The 20,963-nt window shown below is 47.7% G+C and overlaps 1 protein-coding gene across 1 annotated transcript in view; it reads left to right on the top strand.

Annotated features, from left to right (window-relative positions):
* Positions 1-1,341, top strand: part of SYT16 (synaptotagmin 16) — a 50,159-nt gene extending 48,818 nt beyond the window's left edge. The window contains exon 7 of the mRNA XM_085315039.1: positions 674-1,341. Coding sequence (XP_085171165.1) covers positions 674-987 — 314 coding nt within the window. The 3' untranslated portion in view covers positions 988-1,341. The remainder of the gene's footprint in view (positions 1-673) is intronic.
* Positions 1,342-20,963: the final 19,622 nt, after the last annotated feature.

The raw sequence follows: 20,963 nt of genomic DNA, 5'->3' as shown, positions 1-20,963 counted from the left end.
TTCTTGTATCACCTAATCATTGCTACTCCTTAYGTTGGCTTGAATTGTGAATATAATTAACCTTGCGTCCAACAAAAAAGTAAGAGGAGAGTTTGGAATAGGCCCTGAAACCTTAGTGTGAGAGCAGATCATTTCACTATATATGTAGGCTTCTTCTGGATTACTGTTCCAAATAGTAGGCCATAAAGACTTCCTTCCAAAGGAAAGTGATGAGAGGTAAATGCAGKCAAGGGAAGTCCAGTAAGACAGCTCCTGTGAAGCTATGTTGTGAGGAAGAAGAGGAGATGGTGCAGATATGCTCTTTGATGTGTAGAATTGACAGAGATGCTCATAGTTTCAACTAGTCTTTGACAGATTTGGGGGGGGTTGGGAACCAGATTTCCTGCTATTTTTACAGCAGAGTAGGGGCAAACTACACATCTCAGTTTCCTTCCTTCCTTCTCCCTAGCTAAATATGAGGAAATCCAAGAGGTGTTTCACCTGCTGCTCTTCATCCCATGGATTTCACCAAGGAGAGCAGTCCAGTCCTGTTCTCATCATTTAGTGCTTATGCGGACAAAGCTGTTCTGCTTGGAGTTTTCTAYGTGTTTTTTTGGCTGCTTGGTGCTCTCATTTAGTCTGTCACCCATGCCAGAAATTTTACTTCCTCTATTTTGTCCTTCTTTTGTCCTAGACACCTATGGAAAGCTCTGTCTGCTCAACTCAGTGGGCCAGGAGATGTCTCGTTGCAAGACCTCCATCCGTCGAGGACAGCCCAACCCTGTCTACAAGGAAACTTTCATTTTCCAGGTTGCCCTCTTCCAGCTCTCTGATGTCACGCTCATGATTTCCATATACAACAGACGCAGCATAAARCGCAAAGAGATGATTGGCTGGATTTCTATGGGTCAGAACAGCAGCGGAGAAGAAGAACAAAATCATTGGCAAGAAATGAAGGAAACGAAGGGGATGCAGGTCTGCAGGTGGCATACGCTTCTGGAATCCTAATGGTTAGCAGGGTACTCCATAGGTCCTGGGCCTGTGGGCTGCTCTTCTCTCCTCAGCCTGCTGGAAGCAGTTACCCTGTGGCAACCGCTGAGCTCCGACAGGTCATGTACACTTTAACCTGGCTTGTCAACCTCAACAGTCATGGTCATGATAGGTAGCAAGACCTGGAAGGCATATTTAGTTCTTGTCTTTCCAGGTTGTCCTGCATTTTCCACATCCAAATTATTAACCATTGGGAAAAGCAATGGAAAAATATACAAAATSCTCTCTCTGGTCATGTCTCACTCATTTTGTCCTAGGCTCAATCATCATAGACTGATACTGTTCTGGAATAAATTCTCCTCTTCCCTCCCTTCTCATATTCATATTAATGGTGTTTGCAAATATTCTTAGCACGCAGATAGCTCACTAGTCTAGCCAGCATGTAGATCACACCTTCTCTCCTTTACTATTGTGTTTCTAAGTCCAAGAGATAAACATTTGATACCACTGCAAGCTGGGTGATGTATTTTTGAGGCAGCATGGGAAAGCACTACAGAATTCTCTGTCAACTTTTAAGTGCCTAGGCATTACTACTGTTCTCCTCTACTAGCAATTGATATTATTCATTAGATCTAAACACAACCAATATTTTTAGTTAGGTATCCTGTGCCCTTGTTAGCTTGCATTGCCATAGGTTTGCATGAGAGATAGCTAGCATCAGTTTTGTATTGCGATTATACAATGCGTGTTTAGTTGCTTACTTGAAGTTGGTGGTTTCTGTTATTATGAATACCAAAAAAAAAAAAAAGAAAGAAAAGAAAGAAAGAAAAAGCTGCACATCCACCTTTGTGCCTAAATCACTCTTTTCTGCATTGTTTTTCTGACCATGCATTATCTTGTTTAGTAAAAGTTAATTTTATTCAGATAAGCGTTTCTGCGAGTATGACACAGAGAGGTTTTAAGTATTGTTTCTCTGTGATTCAGTTAAGCACAGCTCAATTTGCTGAGGGCTTTTCTTTGAACATCCTATCCTGTAAAATCTTCTGAGGATCTGAAAAGGGAGCATTTTTGGCACTGAGCAGTAAAGAGTGCCAGTCTGTGTTGCCGTGTCTTTGGGGCAAGCTYTACTACGGACAAGGAGTAGGATGCAGGGGTCCATCTCCTAAGAGGGGCTGGCTCTGTTGGTCTAACATGAGAGAAGAACAGTRCACCCCCTGCCTTTACCTGGACAAGATGCAAGGAGCAGGCTTGCTGGATGAGGTGATGACGCTTATATAGTTACTTTTGAGACTATGATGCCTTTTTCCATTTTAATCTTTTTTTCCTGTCTGTGCTAGTTGAAGTCGTGGCATCAAGAGATAGATGGAGAAGTCATCTGCTGCTTGACTATTGAACGTTTAGCAGTTGTTAGCTGTTGTGAAGCTGCACGTGACACAGCAGAGGACATGAATCTTCTAGTGCAGTAATGCACTAGGGTGTAGGCAGTAATGTGCCAAGATCTTCAAATACTCTTAGCTGCCCAGTTTCCCATTCCCCAGGTTCTCTAGGAGTGAACTGGCATTTCTTCATTCATACTGAAGACAGCAAAGCACAAGAAATATCTTGCTGAAAAACTCTGTTTGTACGGGACTATTTTTTGGTTTATTTTTGTTGTTTACTGATACCAGGCACCAATTCTTCTTTCCCACTCTACCGCAACAGCCTCATTCCCTGCTACAGTGCTGTTCTTTTCGCTTACCTGTGTGAATCCAGCATTTTTTGTTGCAGTGAGACTGCTGGGATCCTATGCAGGAGGGTTGTCCTCCGCTGCCTGGGTAAGCTGGCWAAATATCTGCTTTGCACTATTGGAGCTTTGCTTCACAAAGCAGGATCTAACCCAAATATAACTGTGTAAACAACTACATTTTTGACTACATGGTCAAAGGTACTGAATTACCAACAGGAGAGAAAATGAGCACTTGGGGCATGARTAGCAGAATAGGTCTGATTACGCGTTTCTTTATCGTGTACTTTTCTTCTAGGAGAAAAAAAAAATGCAGGAAACTGCTACATTCAAAAGGTTCATTGCCTGATTTCAGTTGTGTTTTTCAATCTCTGCATCCTTTTTCCTTCCAGCTCACAAAATGTATGTACAAGTGTTTCTAAGTAATTTTTATTATATGAGATATCTATGTGTAATAAACTAATTGAAATTCTTTTCCTAACTTCTTGCATCTGCAAAGTGTTGCTTTTGCTTAGTATAATGATTAACTGAAGAAGTACAAGTTGATAAGGTGTTTCCGAAATGAGCTGGAAATAACCCAAATTTATAATAGTATGGTTAAAAAAAATGGAAAAGATCATTTTAAAAAGCAATGATGCAAACTGGTTTTTAATTTTCATACTATTTTTATATCGAGATCTGTTCTGAAGATAYCACACAAAGGGAATTGAATTTTAAAATATATTTTCAGTGTAGAATATAGGGAGTCAAAGGAAAGCAAGAGAAAATAGCTCACTTAAACTAAGTATCCGAGCACGTTATAACTTTGCTCCCAGATGGAAGCAGGGTTACTGCATCACTGCAACAACATTTTGGCCTGATGTTTTATGAGAGAAATTTGGAGAGAAAAGGGATGAGGCAAGGGGAGCGTTGGTCTTTCAGAGCTGCTGTTAAACCTGTTAGCTCATCCGAGCCCTGAGCAATGTGTTTGTGAGGTTCATTAAGTTCCTGCTGAAGCACGGAGGAATTTAGGAGTGCTGGCATGAACACAGTAGTGGGGTACTTGTGTCTGCTGGCTGTATTTTGGGATTTTTGTTGCTTTTGTGATTTATTTTTCTTCACAGTTTGGACTATTTGTGAAACGAAGACGGTTTTCCAGCAGCTCTCCTATATTCCAGAGTTCCCATAATTCTTCCCACTGATGGATTGAATTAGTCATTGCTAATATTGATTCAGGCTGGGCTTTAGCTCATGGTCTTTATTATGTAAATACCACTGCCCTTTCAGTCACTGCTTTAACCCGTCGTTTCCTTTAGAGAAGCTGAGAAGACTGAATTTTCAGAAATATTCCTTGGGAATCGTCACTCCAACCTTGCATTTAGCTCTTGAGCAGTCAGTAGGCGCGGGTCCTTGCGCTGTGCTGGCCTCCATCCACAGGGACACCAAYGCCCGATCCTCGCTTTTGCAGTGCTCCAGGTGGGGGAAGAGCCGTGGGCAGAAGTGTGGGATGCTCTGCGAGCCGGAAGGCAAAGGCTGGGAGTGCTCGGCCACATGCAAGTGCAGATTTCTTAATGCACTTGTGTTTTCAAAGATGGTTCATCCCCCTTTCGCACCCTTATCTGGGATCCCCTTCTGGCTTGTTTGATTTTTCTTCTCTCAAGGGGAAAAAGAAAAACAAACCCACAAAACCATTGTGCAGGAAGAAACTGATTGCACTGGCACTGTCTTCTCAGCCAGAATACTGTGGGCAAGTGCTCTGGAAACATCTCCCTGTCTTGAACAGCATCTTTGAGCTAGTTGCAGTCTGTTCCTTCCTTGGTCTCTCTCCTCCAGTCTGCACACCCCTGACCTCCTAAGTACTCTGCTGTTTTCTTGTTTTTAATGTGTATTGTCAACAGAACACAATGATCTCATGACAATTATTTTCTCTGTAATGACGCTGACTTTCAAATGATGCCTGCAGAAACAACTCTTAGCCCACTGAGCTACAGCTATAGCTAACTGAACCGTCCCTTTGAAACGGCTTCCTCTGGGCTGCCTGATACATGATCCGACTTGTTTGCGTTTCCTTTCTACTAGCATCTTTAATTGCGTGGACCCTGCTGTGGCCTGCTTCCCCCCTGCTGTTCGGGGTTGTCCGCGATTCCCTGGCGGCTGGTGTGCTGGGCGGTGCCAGGAGTGGGCACACAGTGGTTGCAGGTACTTTCAGCAGCAGCAGATCCTGAGAAGTAACACGGTGCTTTACATAATCGACTGATCTTCAGTCGGGAATGTTTTCAGATGTTCTTGAACTCGAAGGACTGAGTGCTGCCAGCTGCTATTGATCGCTTTTCCAGTGTAAAGCCGAAGGTGTCAGCTTGGCAGAGGAGCAGGCGTTTCYTCTGGTGGCGGTTCATTTTCTCCTTCATTTAAAGCTGGTGATGACCTTGGAGCTCGCGTGCCTACAGAGTTTTCTTTCCACTCCCRTATTTATCATCGTCTTTAATCTGTATGATCGCTGTGCTTCATCCCTCTGCCTCTCAGCTACCTCCTGCCCTTCGCACAAAAAAAATGGACAGAAAGGCTAAGCAAAGGCCTTCTGCATTGCATTATCCCAGTGCTCAAGGGTAGCYGGCTCCTCGTGGAGTCATTCTAAAGGTCTGATACTCATTTTCAAGACCTTGCCCTTGTGCTCTCTAGTCTGTTGTAGAGTTTGAACGTCGTCGGTGGGCTGCGAGACTTGGTTGCTTACAAAATAGTGATACCCGTTCAGCTCGGTGTGAGTAGAGTTACGGCAGAAGAAACATCCTGCTYTATATTTGCTCCCTTTTCATAAGCCCCATGTTCTATGAAAGGACTGTAGAGGCTAAAGGAATTAACAGGAATTAATATGCAGAAGCATTCCCTCTCCAAATTGCTAAGTGTAATGTTTATAACTATGGTTTGGGGAGGGGGTAAGGAATTTGGGGTTTGTAGAAGAGCTCATGCTTTGAACAAGGCAGGTTTTCCCTTTCAGCATGCACTACCCAGCAAGTACTTCCTCGTGTCCCGGACAGTGATGCTGTCTTCAGGCTGATCTTCAGTGATAAAAGCAGTCAGAAGCTGAGAGATCTTAAAGCTTGGAAGGACATACAGGGTAATTCAATAGGGCTGATTTGGGTGTTTGCTTGGAATTTACTGCAGGTTTAAGAAGGTATTGTCCAAGAAATGAAAGCAATGAGCGATGGCCGGGCAGGCTTTCGGTGCATTTGTGCTGCTGTAGAGTTGCTAGTTTACTCTGTCCGTGCCCCAGAAAGAAGCACAGCTGGTTTCAGTGGCATCAGGCCAGAGCTGCAACCCAGCTTCTCAGCATGATTTCCTAGCTCCGGGTCCGCTGAAGTCATACTGCCTTTTTAAAAAAATTTTTTTTTTTCTTCAACACAGAGTGAACTCGCGTCTTCCTGCAGCCTGCGCTGTAGGCCTGAAGAAATGAATGTGTAAATATTTTGTCTCTCACAGCAGCCCAAGGTCATCTTTCTGGAACAGCAAACAGGCACAGAATCCAAAGAAGATCAGTCTGTCATGTGAGTAAGGTTAGCATCTGCAGTTACAAATGACAAAGGCTATTAATCCTCATGCTGTAATCCCCAAGCTGTTTGCCAGCTGGCAGCAGGAAGATGTTCCTGCTCAACCCACGCAGTTATCCRTGTTTTTTCACCTTTATGAAGCAGATACAGGTCAGTACTGTAGCCTGGATAAAGAAGTTCATAGATACCATTCATCTCTTCTAGTATTACGTTCCCTCTCTTCTCCACACAGTACAAAAGAGGGTGTAACAGGAGAGCTGCAGGCTGTACTCTGTCTGCTGGTCCCCCAAAATAGAAGGTTGAAAGTGTTGATTTGTTCCCCCTGCCCCAGGTTTCTCATGTGAGGATAAATTTTGGGATCTGACTGCAGAGCTGAACATCTTAAATAACGCTCTCTATCACTAGAGAGATTTTTACACACCAAGCAGGCAAAACCCAATGCTTGTGTAGGGAATGTGAAAGCCCAGTGTTAAGTTATTTTTGATCCTCATTTGGGAACCTGCATGGGATTTGGGTACCTGCCTTGTCACAAGGGCGTGCAAAACCTGAACCCTACAGTTTGCCACTGATGACAAAGAAGATTGTGCCAACTGGCAGTGAGACGTGTAGGCTATGGTAACCAGGATGATTTTGCACAGCAAAAACTGAATAGTTGCCTCATTGCATCCAGTAAGTGATTAGGCAGCTGAGCCTAATGCAACAGAGAGCCAAAAGCCAGAGAGAAACAAGGAAGATCAATTCAAACTTGCCAATTGCTTGGCACTTTGGAAAATTGGAAARTAGTGTCTTGGGTCTTAATTAACAAAAGCATGGTTTAACAAAAGTCATGGCTCCTGGAGAGCCTGCAGGTGCTAAGAAGTGAGGGTGTAGCATTCCAGCTCATAAATTTCCTCCCGTTTGTAGCGGATGAGCATCAAATAGATACCAGGCACTCTGGAGGCACATGATATCCACTGTGATCTAATCTAGTGGAGTAATGAGAGACGAAGACATGTTTTTGGCCRCAGGTTTTGCATGCCAGTGTTCCAAGCAGGACAGTGCCCTCCTCGGACTGTAACCAAAAGGTCAGGCCGGTGAGTCTGTGACTCCTGGCATGGAGGGGTGTGAGTGTGGTTCCAGTCAGACCCCAGAACACCACTTCTCAGCGCTACCAAACCAGACCGAGCAGTGGATGGCAAATTAGGTACAACTCCACCATCTTCCCTGAAGTTTGACTCCAGGGATAGATTTGGCTTCAAATTGCTGTTGTGCTCAAAACCTTGCTCCGAACAATTCTTTGGGGCTTTTCTTCAGCAGTTTGCAGTAGACTGGTGCTTCTGGGACATTTTACCAAGACCTGAATCTTAACCAAGTTACCCTGAYGAATTAGATGTGGTACTTAAGCACATAAGGAGATCTAGAGGCAAAAAAGGATGAAAGAGAAGGGAACTCCAATGTCTGGAAAAGAGTTTGTGGAGGAACATTGCATGCAACTTAGAGCAAATATAGTGCTTYGTGTTTTTACCAATACAGACTCAAATTTCTTACTCCCTTGGTTTCCATGAACTAAAAAAAGTAAGCTGAATCTTTCCTAAATCCCACTAGCATGAGCCTTGAACTCCATTGAAGAAGTTTTATTGTGCCAGATAATTCCCTTTCCATTTCTTAGACTCCTGAGAATATTGCAAATTTCTCTCCTCATTAGCAACAGGGAAAAATTACTTAATTTTGCCAGCTATCGTCATCTCAGTTGTGTCTTCTTAACACTTTTCAGGTGCTTTTCCTTCACACTGTCTCCACCATCACATCTCTCATATCCTTTCATTAATATCTGTAGAGATCTGCTCCAAGTCAGGTCTGTGCCTGTTAGCAATATTTTGTGTTCATGGTGCTCAGGGTAAAACCTGTTCTCCARTCTCTGGCTGTCACTATGTGGCATCTCAAGCACAAGTTTTCCGATTAGACCAGTACCACATCCTTCCCGTAAGCCTCTGCTGTCACTGCTGTGTCTTTTGCTGGGCTGAGCTGCAGTCTCTACTGTAACTTCACTGACTTAGAGGAATCRTTCCAGTAGAAAATTTTGTCTCCTCTTCATGATGAAGAGAACTCATGAAGAAGTAATCATTTGGTAGACTGAGTTTTTAAATGTCGTGTTGTATTTATATATGTATATACAAAAATCTTTTTTTTACGGTAGAGTGCCCCCAGGTATTTGCATGAAGCACATTTCAATGTATATTTGACTGCTGGTTTGAATATACTGTATATAAGTTATTTTTAGGGCATATAGGCCTATTTCTGTATTGGAACAATATACTGTTTCTGATAAGTGTAGGTTTTTGTTGTCTTACTGTTGCATTTACAGCTGGACACTGGAGATGCACTGGCTTGTGTGTGTGTGTACACACTCTTCTTCTTCTGTGCAGTGTTTGGCTTGTTCTGGGATGTGTTATAGGGCTTCATCTCCACCGGCTTTTGGGTGAACATAGAATCGTAGAATCAGTAAGGTTGGAAGGGACCCCTGGAGATCATCTAGTCCAACCTCGCTGCKCAGCAGGGTCACCTAGAGCATGCCTAGCTCGTGGTGTGCATTTCTACTGGAAAGCATTGTAAGCCCACTTAGGGCATCTCCTGGTGTTTAGAAGAATAATGAGCCTTTAAAAGTTCTTTTTTCCTTTTGTTGCCATCATATCCTTAACACAGACCACAGGCAGGTAGCAGGCTGATAGGCATTCTGAGTAATTTGGAGACCTGCCTTTGGGTAAGGATGCATCAAGAGTAATACAGGTTTTGGTACTCCTTTCCCAAGCTGAGCTATATAAGCACAGAATATGTCTTTAAACTGATTGCTTTAAATAATAACAATGCAAACAACTTAGTAAAAATGCCGGGTCTCTAACTTCTGTCTATATAAAAACAAGTCTTGTAGAGCTTGAATTTATTGCTGAATTATTTTTACAATAAACATATCTACAAAAGGAAAATTGTTCATACTGTGAATATTGTAAGAAATAAATTCAGATACTCTTCTCACTTTTGTAAAGTTCAAAGATTGCACTGAAAGTTTTACCTTCTATCTAGCTAATAATTGACTGGAATTGACTGGTAAGGCTACTGGAATGGTACGACCATCATTTTACTTGCTGTGTGCATGATTGAAAGAGATATCTAAAGTGMAAAACTGTGATAAAAAAATATGGAGATAAAAAATGTGATGAAAAGATGTTTGGATATTCAACCAGAAGAGTGATATGGCTTTATTCTTAGCCTTTCATGTACTTGACAATGAAATATTTTTATTCTACTTAAGTGCTAACGTGCATGATCATACAATATATTGCCTCTTGCTAATTATATGCTGTGTTAGGAATACTAATGTCTAGATGATATCTGACTGGAAAAGAAGCATTAAACTCAGCTTCTGCAGAGTTCTGTGCTGAAGTTATCCGTACTTGCATACAACCATCCACACCTTAGAACAGTCTTATCTAGTTATGGTGAATAATGTTGTTACCGGTTTTTATCAATAAAATGGAAGCAGGTGGCTCATGCAGACATGCAAAAACAGCGTATCTTCATTTTTGTTCCTATAGTGGCAGGATCGAGTGAATATGCATCTAGGAGAGATGGATTTGGTTTGTTCAGAACAAAGATGCAGGTGTCCAGTGCATAATGCATAACTGCGAGGAGTGGGAAATATCACCCTCCCCTCCTCGTCCTCCTGCCCGTCCGTGCTGAGAGAGAGGTGCTGCTGGACCCRGCAGAGGCTTCTCCTCCCCACAAGATACCACATTTCAACCAGTTAAGCGTGGGTGTAATTGTCACCGCTGTATCTCGTGCGGGTAGCCGCCAGCTCTGTGCCTAGGCGTTCACGTCCGGGACRCGCGTGCGTGGTGCTGAGAGGTGCCCGGATAGCCGCTGGCACGGCCGAGGGGTTTTGCGGCCGACGTGCCCTGCTTGGGAGCTGAAACGTTGTTGGCTTTCCGATGAGGGCCGTTCCCAGTTATCTGGGCTGTCGGTGAATACCTGGTCGTTTGGGCTGGAAAGCTGAAGTTAGGCTGACTCGACGCTGCTCACGTCGCGCTGTCGAGTAGCCTGGCTTTACCCCGTGGGCCGTTAATGCTTGCGTGTACCTTTGATCTTAATATAGTTTTAGTGTGTGTAGCACACTTCTGTCAGGTAGGCCGGGTAATCTACRCCAGTGTTAAGACAGTGAAGGACAAAAGCTAAAATGTTTGAATTCACCATGATTTTGAACTGTAGGTAATTTATTCCTTTCAGAACAGCACTGCTGTATCTGAGAGTTCGGTGATTTACAGCCATGAGAAATCACTCATTTTCTGAATTTCTGAATTCCTGCTTGAATCTGCACGGTTGGCTTYCCAAGACCAGCCTAGAAATAGAGTTTCTTTTTCTGGCAGCAGTTAGTAGTTTCAGGCTCTGGAAGCCTCAGCAACAGCAGTCGGTATGAGCCCAAGGCATGGATTTAAACGCAGTCCAGCTCTGAGCTYTGTCGGAAAGACCGCAGGGAAGTGAGATAGGCTGGGAGGCTCAAAGGAGGAGGGAGTTCAGAAAAACTTATCCAGCTTGGTGCAAATAGGTGATGAAAAATGTGTTTGCTAGGGGCTAATGTTGGATGAGGTGACCTGCTCCAGGCCAAAGATGAGAGAGGAAGGGGGTAAGAAAAGCGCTAGCAAAATTTTGCATGAAATGAAACATCAACAGCAATGATTCCTGCAGAGGAAAATTGTGTATTTTCTCAAGGTTGCGGCCAGCCCTAGCTAAAAGCTCCTCTGGGTGTCAGCGCCAACAGAGCAAAGGGGGGATTTGCAAAACCAGCYGCCGTTTGTGGGTTGTTCCTGGATTTGGGACCACAGCAAGGTGCTGCGGTGGTGGGGTCCAGAGTCGATAGCAGGGAACACTTTTCCCTCTTGCAGTCTGGCCTGTTTATTCCAGAGGGCTGAAATGGAGGCCAGTAGTGTGTGCACGCACGTGTGCTTCAGGCACCAGTCGGATGATGCTGCGCGTGACCAGCTTGTTGATATTCCCTGCGCGTTTTTCTGAAGTCCGTTCAAAAGTCGCTCGGCCCGCAGCGTGTGCCAGAGCCCGTCTCCTGTCCTCCTTGATTCCCCACTCAACTGCAAGTCATTTCTCCCATGTAAATCAAACGCTGAGGAATAGCAGCAATTACTTAAGAGACTGGGGCACCGCTGGGAACACTGTGCTCGCTTCGCTGTTCCAAAGCCCTCGCTGTGCCCTTGCGGGGATGTCCTCAGCCTCCTCGCGATGACAAGCGAGCTGGCGGTGTTATCACGGTGGGCTGGGTTTTCTGAGGCTGCACCGCCAGCGCAGCGCTAGCCCCGGTGGTCCTTGCTTTGCTGCTCCGGGCGGACTCGTGGCTGTCGCCGGGGCGGCTTGGTACGGGGCAAAGCGGAGCTGCTGGCGTTGAGCTCTGCAGGAGCAGAGAGTGGGCCGTGGAGTTTGGCACCAAGATTTGCACAGCTTGGACCAAGTGACTTGTCTGAGGCCACCCATGAAGCCAGTGGTAAAATACTGGAGCTCTGTAGGCGCGCAGCAGACTGCGCTGCCTCCCAAATACAATAGTGCCGGCCAAGGGGGCTCAGCAACCCACTTGTTGCTGTTCTWGCTGCGTTCCCTGCAGCTAAGCGCGTGTGAGCATGGATCTCTCCAGGCTCCCCGTGGGCTCTCCTCTGTGTTTTGTTTTAATGTTCCCATTATTCTGTCCTTTCTCCAGCTGAATTTTAATTCCTCGCTCAAAACTATTTCCTCAAAGAGTTAGAAATCCAAGCAAAACAACTAGTATTTTCTTTCCACAATATCCCTGATGTCATCCTAATTTTGACCCGTTGGAAAAGTCACATTTTTAATGCCTCTGCAAATGGGAAGCTAAGTTTTGGATTTCATCAAAGGAGAGAGACAATTTTTCATGAGAGGATGAAAGGATGAAAGCGTTCCCGCTTCTCAGTSAGTTCAATTTAGGCTGAAGAAACCGAGCTATCTACCATCTGTCTCCTTGCCAGTCTCTCCCCCACCCTCATCATATCTGAATAGTTTGTCCAATTTCAATCACATTYGAGAGAAGGGTAAATGTCTCAAAGGCAATTATGTTTTTATATGTTTTGTTACCTTATAGAGGAACATTTACAGTGAGAGAGAAGCAGAAAGAACTATGTTTGACCACTACTGGCAGGTTAACTTGTCCATCACGATGGCATACCACTCCCAGGCTGTCTCATGTTGACCTGGAGATGTCAAAAGGGATGTAGTGGAATTTGGTTGGTGGTGGGAAGAGCATAGGGTAAAAAGAGCACAAATGTATAGGAAAAAGGCATTCATTATTTTTGTTGTTCCCAAAACAGCTTGCTTCTAATGTCTAGCTATTGATTATTTTTTAACGTAAACAGGGCAAAAAAGACTAATGAAAATTTAAAAATACAAATTTTCCTTTCACAAGGAAGTGGGAAATACAACAGAAAAAGAGARTTCTGGTACAGAAGAAGTGAAAAGAGACCAAGCTCATCTTTCAGGGTGTGCGTTACGCTGTCTACTCCTTCCTAATATGAAATGCAGTGGCTGGATTTTAGACGTAGGTAGGATTAGCCTCCCAGATAACTTGGTTCCTCTGGGGTTTTGTTCAGCTGTTAGGAGCCACGCACAGCAGCGCGGAGAYTGGCGTTACTGGATCGATTCGCTGCTGACAAGCCAACACCTGGGAAAGCCTCTGAAGGTTTCTGCCTGCCAGAGGCTGCTGAGTGGTGCTGGCCAGCAACAGGGATAAAGACTGGTCCAGGACGTAACTCCTTACGTCTGAAACCGCTCAGCATTTCAGGTAAAAATACTAAGTATTTCAGGTACATTTTGTCCTTCAAGAATACGTCTTGCAAGTGGTTATGCCTTTATGTCAATTGGTTTCATCGACTCTGTTTAGAAATACCGCACATAYGCTGGTTGCCTGGGAGTACTGGTGCTTTTATACATACGCCTTTTGCATGTTTGGTGCTTACATTCAAAAGGGCACATTAATTTAATTCATTTTTCTTTAACAGTTGGTTTGAGGAGACATAACTGCTTAGAGATGAAGGTACTGTTTTTCTCTAACTCTGTGAAGMAGTTAAAGTAAATGCTAATCTCTTGGTTTTATATAATCCCAGTAGCTCTAAACCATTTAAAAATATATATTTATTATTGCATTTACTGTGCTGGGCAATCTTACTTTCAAAAGACTGAAAAAAAAAAGCTCCTTTTCTATTGTCCGCCTGTCTAGGTTTTATCTTACGCAGCACACATTTTAAGCTCTTATCTTTTCAAATAATATCACTGTCAATAGAGACTTTGGTCCCAGTTCTGGGTTCTGTTTAATTTCCACCGCACTGGAACAACGTGCTCGTCGGCTGGGCAGCAATCACCAGCGCTGAGGTCCCTGGCGGAGGGGAAAGCTCCTCTTCACGTAAGGATGGGAGGGGAGGTGATCTCTCATGCTGCCATGGCAAGAGGGAGGAGCAGGGCACATGTTATAGCGGCATGGGGATGGGGTGGGGTGGGGTGGGAGGGGGCATCTGCCATACGTCTTTCTTGAGTCTGAGTTAGCGTGACCAGGTATTCGGATCACTTACTGCCACAGCCYGAAACAGAGTTTTAGTCTGAGCAAAATGCTCAGATGCTTAAAGAGCCTGCTGGTGCCTCTGTGTCAGACCATGAGCTCCTGAGATGCACGTTAGTGCCACTGCTCAGGCATCCCGCTCCTGCTGGGACTAGGAGAGGGGCAAGGAGCACCTCGGCTTCTCCGAAGCTGGAGCTCGAGCCAGAAGGCGATCTCAAGCGTTTGGACAGCACTGAATTCAGCACAAGCCTTGGCGCTGCTGAGGGTTGTTCGCTGACCCAGTGGGTAGGAAGTGAGACACCTGAGTTCGCACCATCAGCGCCCACATGAAGCTCCCATGTGCTTAAGTGCCTGCTGAGGCATGCTGCGCCATGTCTTTCCTCCCGGGTGGCCCTCAACGTCGAGGGTACCCTCCGTAGGGCACACGGTCCTTTGCAACGGAGCAGAGAGGCTAAATGTGGCCCAAGGCTGCCTGAGTTGAGCCCAGTCAGTGGGTACCAGCAGTTGCAGTGGGCCCTCGTTGCCTGCGGCTGCGCCTCGTCCCGAGCGGGCTGCGGCGCAGAGCTGCGCGTGGCTCATGCGAGTTGGTGGAGTTCCCTTTAAGCCACCTAAGCAATGCTGATTTATATTAGCCGGGGATTTGCCGTCTCTACCCCCCTCAGACAGGGCATGAAGAGAAGGGACTAGACCTGTATTTCAGATAAATGTGCTCCAGGTTGAGCAGGGGATGGAAATGCTTCTTGGAGCCAGCTGAGGAAAGAATAGATGACCTTTTGGCTGTGAATTACTGCCAGGTAATAAGTCTTGCTCATGTGCTGGCACGAGAGGGGAGGATGCGTCTTTGCAGCAGAAATTATATTGAATGTTTGAAAAAAAATACGGCCAAGTTCAGGAACACTAGAATAACTCAGTCTGTTGTTCATTCAGCTCTCRGATGCAGAGTAGGTTCTTCTGTGTCTTCTTTTTCTTTCTCCTAATGCCGAAGTGATATTACTGAATTAATTATGTCATCTTTGTGAAAAGCTGAAGAATCACTGAAGTCCTCTATTCAGTAGCAGAGAAGTGTCAGATACATCTCACAGTAAATTTAAAATTACACCAACCTAACCTATTGCTATTAGCAGCATAACAATAAGGTAGGTAATCAAAATCAATTAAATTCCAGTGCCTTCCTATTGTCCTAGAAAAWTCAAATTTGAAATTAGTTTGAGATAGTTTGACTTTTCAATAAAAGAAGCAGTGCTTCAGAAATAATTTAAAATAAGAATATGGTCGTCTGATCTTTTCTCAAATCAAAAAGACCAGAGGAGATATGTGTACAAACATGCATGTCAGTGCATACTTAGTACCAACTACAACCAGATACCTGGAGTCAATAGAATGACTAGTTTGAGACCACTCTTCTGAATTTTATCAGCTGAGAGCCGGGCCTGCTAAGATTCAGTTTGTTAAAATTTGGATGCCAATCAGGTGAGCATCAAATGAAGTATGCCTCCATTTCCACTGTGTAAGACTGCAGAGAACAAAGCCTGGTGTGGCCTGCTGTGCAGGACCTTCACGGAGACCATGGAGCCACCAGAAGGAGGGGAACTTTGTGTGACCTGGGACAACAGTGACGTGCCCAGATAGGACAAGCCTGGGGCACCRTCATCCAGATCACTGGAGAGAGGGGAGAGCCCAGGAGCTTCAGCTTACTGCTGGGATGGAAGTATAGCACCTTGCCTCAGTTGTGCCACTGGCTGAGCCTTTGAGTTACCTCCAGCAGTAGGATGGGGCATGCGACGGAGTGACCGGCTGCTGGGAYGAGGGTGGCCATGGCATGAGCCTGGAGCTGTGGGGAGCAGCTGTGGCATCCATGATCACTGCATGTGTGTGGACATGCATAGACATATCTGGGAGGCATAGAGAAAATTTGTTGTCCAGCAGATTTTCTCTGAGAGAAAGGCACGGAGCTGAGCCCAGGTGGATGCTGGGGTGAGGTTAGCTGACATCGCTCTGTTAGCTCCAGTGTCACCAGTGGTCCTGGYGTGCCAGAAGAGCACATCTGCTGTGGTCCTTTTAAAAAGCCTGGGAGTTGAACACTTCTTCCAGGGAAGAGCCCAGCACATGGCTGGCTAGAGAAGCTGGTTTAAAAACATTCCACTCTTTTTTTTTGTGATCTCCTTTCTTCCAGCATCTACCTACAGAATTAGGATCTTTGGGAAAGGAATCACCTTGCTGATGCATGCTGCCTCACAGAGATAAGATTTTACTTACTCCTTTTAACCTTTTTCTGAGCTTTGCTGGCTGGACCTGGGGTAATGAGGGTAGCCTGAGCTTGATATCCTACCTATGGCCAAAAGGCACTCAGCAGTAGGATCCCTCCACTGGGCTGAGATGACCACATCATCCCACCCCGAAGGACCATCGAGTTGCTGTCTGGGAGAAGGGGAGGTTTGGGCTATCTTGTTGAATGACATTTCTGCAGCAATCTCAATTTCCACTCACTTTCCCATACAGACTCCAGCCTAGCTGCCCATCTGCTCCCATCCAGGTGGGATCTGAGAGCACTGTGGTACCTCTTAGGGGTCACAGAGGTATGTTCCACAGCTGGAAAGATTCAGGGTGTCATGGTGGAGCATCCCAGAGGCTCTGAGGATGGCCAGTGTCTTCAAAGGGAGCAGTGGGCAGTTGGGGAAGGAGGGAGCAAGGTAATTTGGGAGGGGAGGRAGGAGAAAAGCATGACTCAGAGACAGCAAGAGCCTCACTCCAGGTCTTAACGCCAGCATCTCGCATCCAACCCACTGCTCCCTTAGGTCCAGGACACTGGGTTATGTTTCTCCTGGTGTAAGCCTGAAACTCACCAYGTCCCCAGTGCTTCAGCGCGCCGCTGCACCCCTCGGCTCTTCCCCTGTCTCCGCGGCGCAGTGCCTCTTTGAACGCGCCAAGGTGGCGGCTGGTTTTACGTCCTCCCCCTTGCGACCTCTCCCCCCCTCTCCAGGACCCAGAGCAGTCCTGTCCCCTCCTGGCTATCAGGATGTCCCAGGCATCTCCTCACCACCTTCTCAGCTCTGAAACCTCCTCCATCATCCAGCCCATGCTCCTGCCTGGTGGCATTGCCCCCAGGCTGCGTGGGCGCAGGGGCTGCAGCCCCGGCCCCCCGGCTCCGGAGCATCCCCAGCCCAGGCCCGCTTCCCTCCCCTCCGCACCAGCAGGAAACTCCAACCTCCCCTCGAGTCGCTCCGAGATGGGGAGAGCGTCACTGCCTCCTAGCAACCCTCCTAGCAACCGGCTAACATCTGCTCCCGCTGGACCAATCCGCGCGGCGAACATCTGGCCACCCACCTCCGGCTTCTCCTCGGCCAGAAGGTGATGAGCTCCTCAGTGGCTGGAGGGACCTGCCGGAGCTGCAGCCGCTGCCACCACCGCGCGGGGCCGAGGAGCGCCAGGTGGCTTTGGGCGCCCGGGGACGGTGGCCTTGGCCCGCCGGGGCGAGCGGAGGAGYGCAGCGGGCTCGCGCTGCCCGGCCGCGGCTCGCTCGGGTGAGTGCCCAGCCCGCGGGGCCGCTGAGCCGGCTCGGGGCTTCGCTCGCGGGATCTCCCTGAGCGGTCGGCAGGGGTTGGTTTGCACGGAGGAAGTTTTTTTTCTTTTTCCCGGCTGTTTGCRACCCCGCGGCATCCTCCGCGGCTTTGCTGCATCACGGACGAGGGCGAACGGCCGAGGGGAAGGGCTGGTAACTCATCCCGTGACGACGCGGGCTGCGGACGGGGCTGCCTGCTGCTCTGCCTGGCCAGACCGTGCTCCCGGAAAGGTCACTTTATTCGCAGCCAGCTTTTTTACAGTCAAAGCCAAACTCCGAAAAGTAACCATAGCCACTCTTCCGACGGTTTCCTGCCTGCTAGCTAAGTATCATCCTCCRGGATGAGACAACTTTCTAAATATAGCTATCTTGCAGCTGAGAGCCGTGCATGCACACACACACTGTCTCCTTCTCCCTCTCTCTCTTGCAGGATTTAGACTTGTTTTTTTCATTCCTATACATTAAAAGCATGGTGGGGGGGGGGGGTCTGTGCACGCTGCTGGGCAAGTGCAGAGTTTGGGTCTGCACACGTGCATCGGTTAGCGTTGCACCCCGTTGCAYCCCCCGGGAGTGAGAAACGTTCCTACTACAGCAGGCGAAACCCTGCCCTGGCCCCCTCCCCGCGGCGTGCCTGCCGGGAGCCRGAGACCGCCGCGTCTGCTCGCAGCCTGGAAGCTGCCCGGCGTGGAGGGCAAACACCGGGACGTGCGGCGGCAACACCTGCGCTAACCGGGAGCGGTAATCCGGCTCCCTCCGGAGCGGCGTTGCTCTGCAGGCAGCGCGGGCGTATCGCGGGCAATTAACGCTGCCGCTCAAAATAACGCCGTGRTCCGAGTCGTACCCCTTCAGCTCCTTCCCGCGGAGGCTGACGAGAACGAAGGGATAAGATCGCGTGCAGTTTGGAAAGGTGATGTTCAGAGCAGTAATCACATTTTAGCTCAGGAAGCTTCTGGGTATTTAGAGGAGCCAGTGTGTTTCTGCAGCATTTGCTCTGAGGGGATTACGGACATACCACTGAGCGACTGACACGATTTTTTTAATGCTGTGTTTTACTTTCCTGGTGTTTGAAAGGCAGCCCAAGAAGTAAGGTCGAAGTTAGAGACCTGGATGTGACTTCAGAAGTCTGGTTTGCCCGTTATTAAACTCTGTGGGTCTGCTGAAATAGCAGCCTCGTCTCCTGCAATCTTAAGTACTTGCAGTGCGTGTGCTGCCTTTCCCCCCTGAACCACGTGTGTTTCTCCTTGATCCACCACGGCAGGTAACGCTTCAGCAGTGCTGCGCTGCCGGAAATGCTAGCTGAGCCCGTGCGAGGAGGAAACCTTACTGGAATTGCTGAAATTATCCCAGAAAGGCCCTTTGCAGATTGACTCAACATCCACAGGTAACTAACACRTTTGCAGACTAGAGCTGGTTGGCTCCCCTCGGGGTAAGGGAAATTACTTGGATTAATGCTGAAAGGAGATGAAGCTGGAAATACAGTTTTCCCCCCCATTTTTTGCTGTGTGTGGCCCAAGCTGTAGCCATCCTGTTAGGAGAATGAAGGCAGTGGGACTGCAAGGAGTAAGACAGAAAGAGTCACTGTGTTGTCGCGCCTTGTGTCTGCACACGCTTGTGAGCGGTGTTCAGGTGCTTCTGCACGCGCACGTACCCAGAGGTGAGTTGGGGAGGCCTCCAAAGCGGTTAGTAAATGGAGAGAAAGGCAGATCGCAAGTGCAAAGCCAGCGCTTACAGCATGGCTGGGGCTCCCTACCTCTCCTCGGGTGAAGTAAAGAGATGTTTCCTTGCCCCAGCAAGGCATGAGATGTCTGTCCCTACTTGCTCAGCGCAGTTGATGGCCGGGCGGTGGGAAATCCTAGGGCTGGCCTGTGTTTCTGACCCACGTGTTTGTCTGCCTGTGGTCTGGTAGCTTTGCATTGTCCAACGGGAGTCCCATGGGGGGGGACCAGCTGCTTCTCCTGCCCCTGGAAGAAGGGAAACTTGGCAGAATAGCATGTGAAATCAGAGGAAGATTTCAGCCAGGCACTCCTTAATTACTGGTGCTGCTAAGGTTACAGACCAAGGAATTTATCGCTGCGGTCTGGCAGCAGTCACAAAGACGTTATATTTTCTGCCACGACAAAGTCACGTCTCTGGCTGATGATAAATACCAATTTCTATGTGCTTAGAAGGTGAAGGTTTTCTATTTGTGCATGCAAGAGAGGCTCAGAAGCGGTTCGGGTCTCAGCTTTAACTTGCACGCATCCTGATCACCCTCCCTTCCCCCCCTCCCCGTACAAATCCCTGCAGGGCACAGGCGCGTTTCCCGGAGCATCCTCCGCAGGCGGAGGAGGGAGGGCCGACTTGCTCCGTGAGCCTCCGCGTTCACCACCTGCAGATGCCTGCATCAACGAGCCCGTGGGCCCGGCAGGGCTCAGGGACCCGGGCGGGAGGGGTGGAGGGACAGCAGGCGGCTGCAGTAACTCTCCCACGGTCTCGCGTACAAAGTCAGGGGGGGCAGAGCCAGCGGAAAGCCCCGGGGTTTGCAGAGCCCTCTCCCGTGCCCTCCGTAGAGAAGCACAAGCTTTGTTTTTTCCCGGGCMGTTCAATCATTTATTAAGCCCCGTCTTGCCTCCCGTCTGATCTAACTCGCAGCCGAGTCGACACTGCCCGGTGCTAATCCGTGCCGAGGAGCGTGCCCGGTTGCTGATGTGACGCTGGGCGCACAGGGGCTAAATGAAGASAACTTCTTGCAATTAGACCGCAAAGTTGCCATGTTATGAATCTATTTCCAAACTAATTTAGATAAGACACCGCTCTGACCAAACRTGCCTAATAACTCAGTAATAATAATGCTGTTGTTATTACTGGGGAGGTGAATAGGAGGAGGCACATTTTTCCTTTCTGAAGATGCAATTAAAGACCCCGTGAAGCTGCATTTGAAAGATCCAGGCTTGAGACAGAGGTGCCCGGTCTCTGGCGGACACGTGAGGGATTTATGTTGCAAACTTCCATTAGTGTTAATGGCAGCTGGAGACGGCGGTCTCCTATGTGCCGTGCATTCAGAGCAGGCGTGCACAGCTGGCTGTAAACACAGCGCCGACGTGAGCCGCCGCCGGCTGCGCTTTTGCTCCCGAGACCCGGCAGTGCTGCTGCAAACTTTGCCGAGTCCTGGGTGAATAGCAGGYGATTTTAAAGCGAAGGCTGGCAGCTTGCTGAACGTACTTTGCTGACGTTCGCCTGGGCTGCAAGGGCAAACCTCGGCGCTCGGGGTCCCAGAGCTGCACCTGTTAGACCCAGGGGGGGAATCTGGCCCCGTGCCTTGAATTGTGGTATAGAGCTGAGGAAACGTAATGTGATTAAGATATAGCTGTCTCTTCGCTTGACTGAGGCAGAGGCAGTGACTCATACCACCTTGATGCAACTGTCAAAACACTTGGCTCGCGAGAATAGCCTTCTACACAAAAAGCACTGATTCAATATGTTTATATTTAAACAAAACACTGAGGGTCTGATTCACTGCGGCATTACTACAGCTTTGTATGCATGTAACCTCATCCAAGCAGCCCRGAGACAAGTACAGAGCCAGCCAGCTCTGACGTTCAAGGTAAG

The sequence above is a fragment of the Rhea americana genome, unplaced genomic scaffold (assembly GCF_003343005.1).
Source record: "Rhea americana isolate MKP2758 unplaced genomic scaffold, rheAme1 scaffold_42, whole genome shotgun sequence".
Classification (NCBI taxonomy): domain Eukaryota; kingdom Metazoa; phylum Chordata; class Aves; order Rheiformes; family Rheidae; genus Rhea; species Rhea americana.
This window is presented reverse-complemented; position numbering and strand designations above follow the sequence as displayed.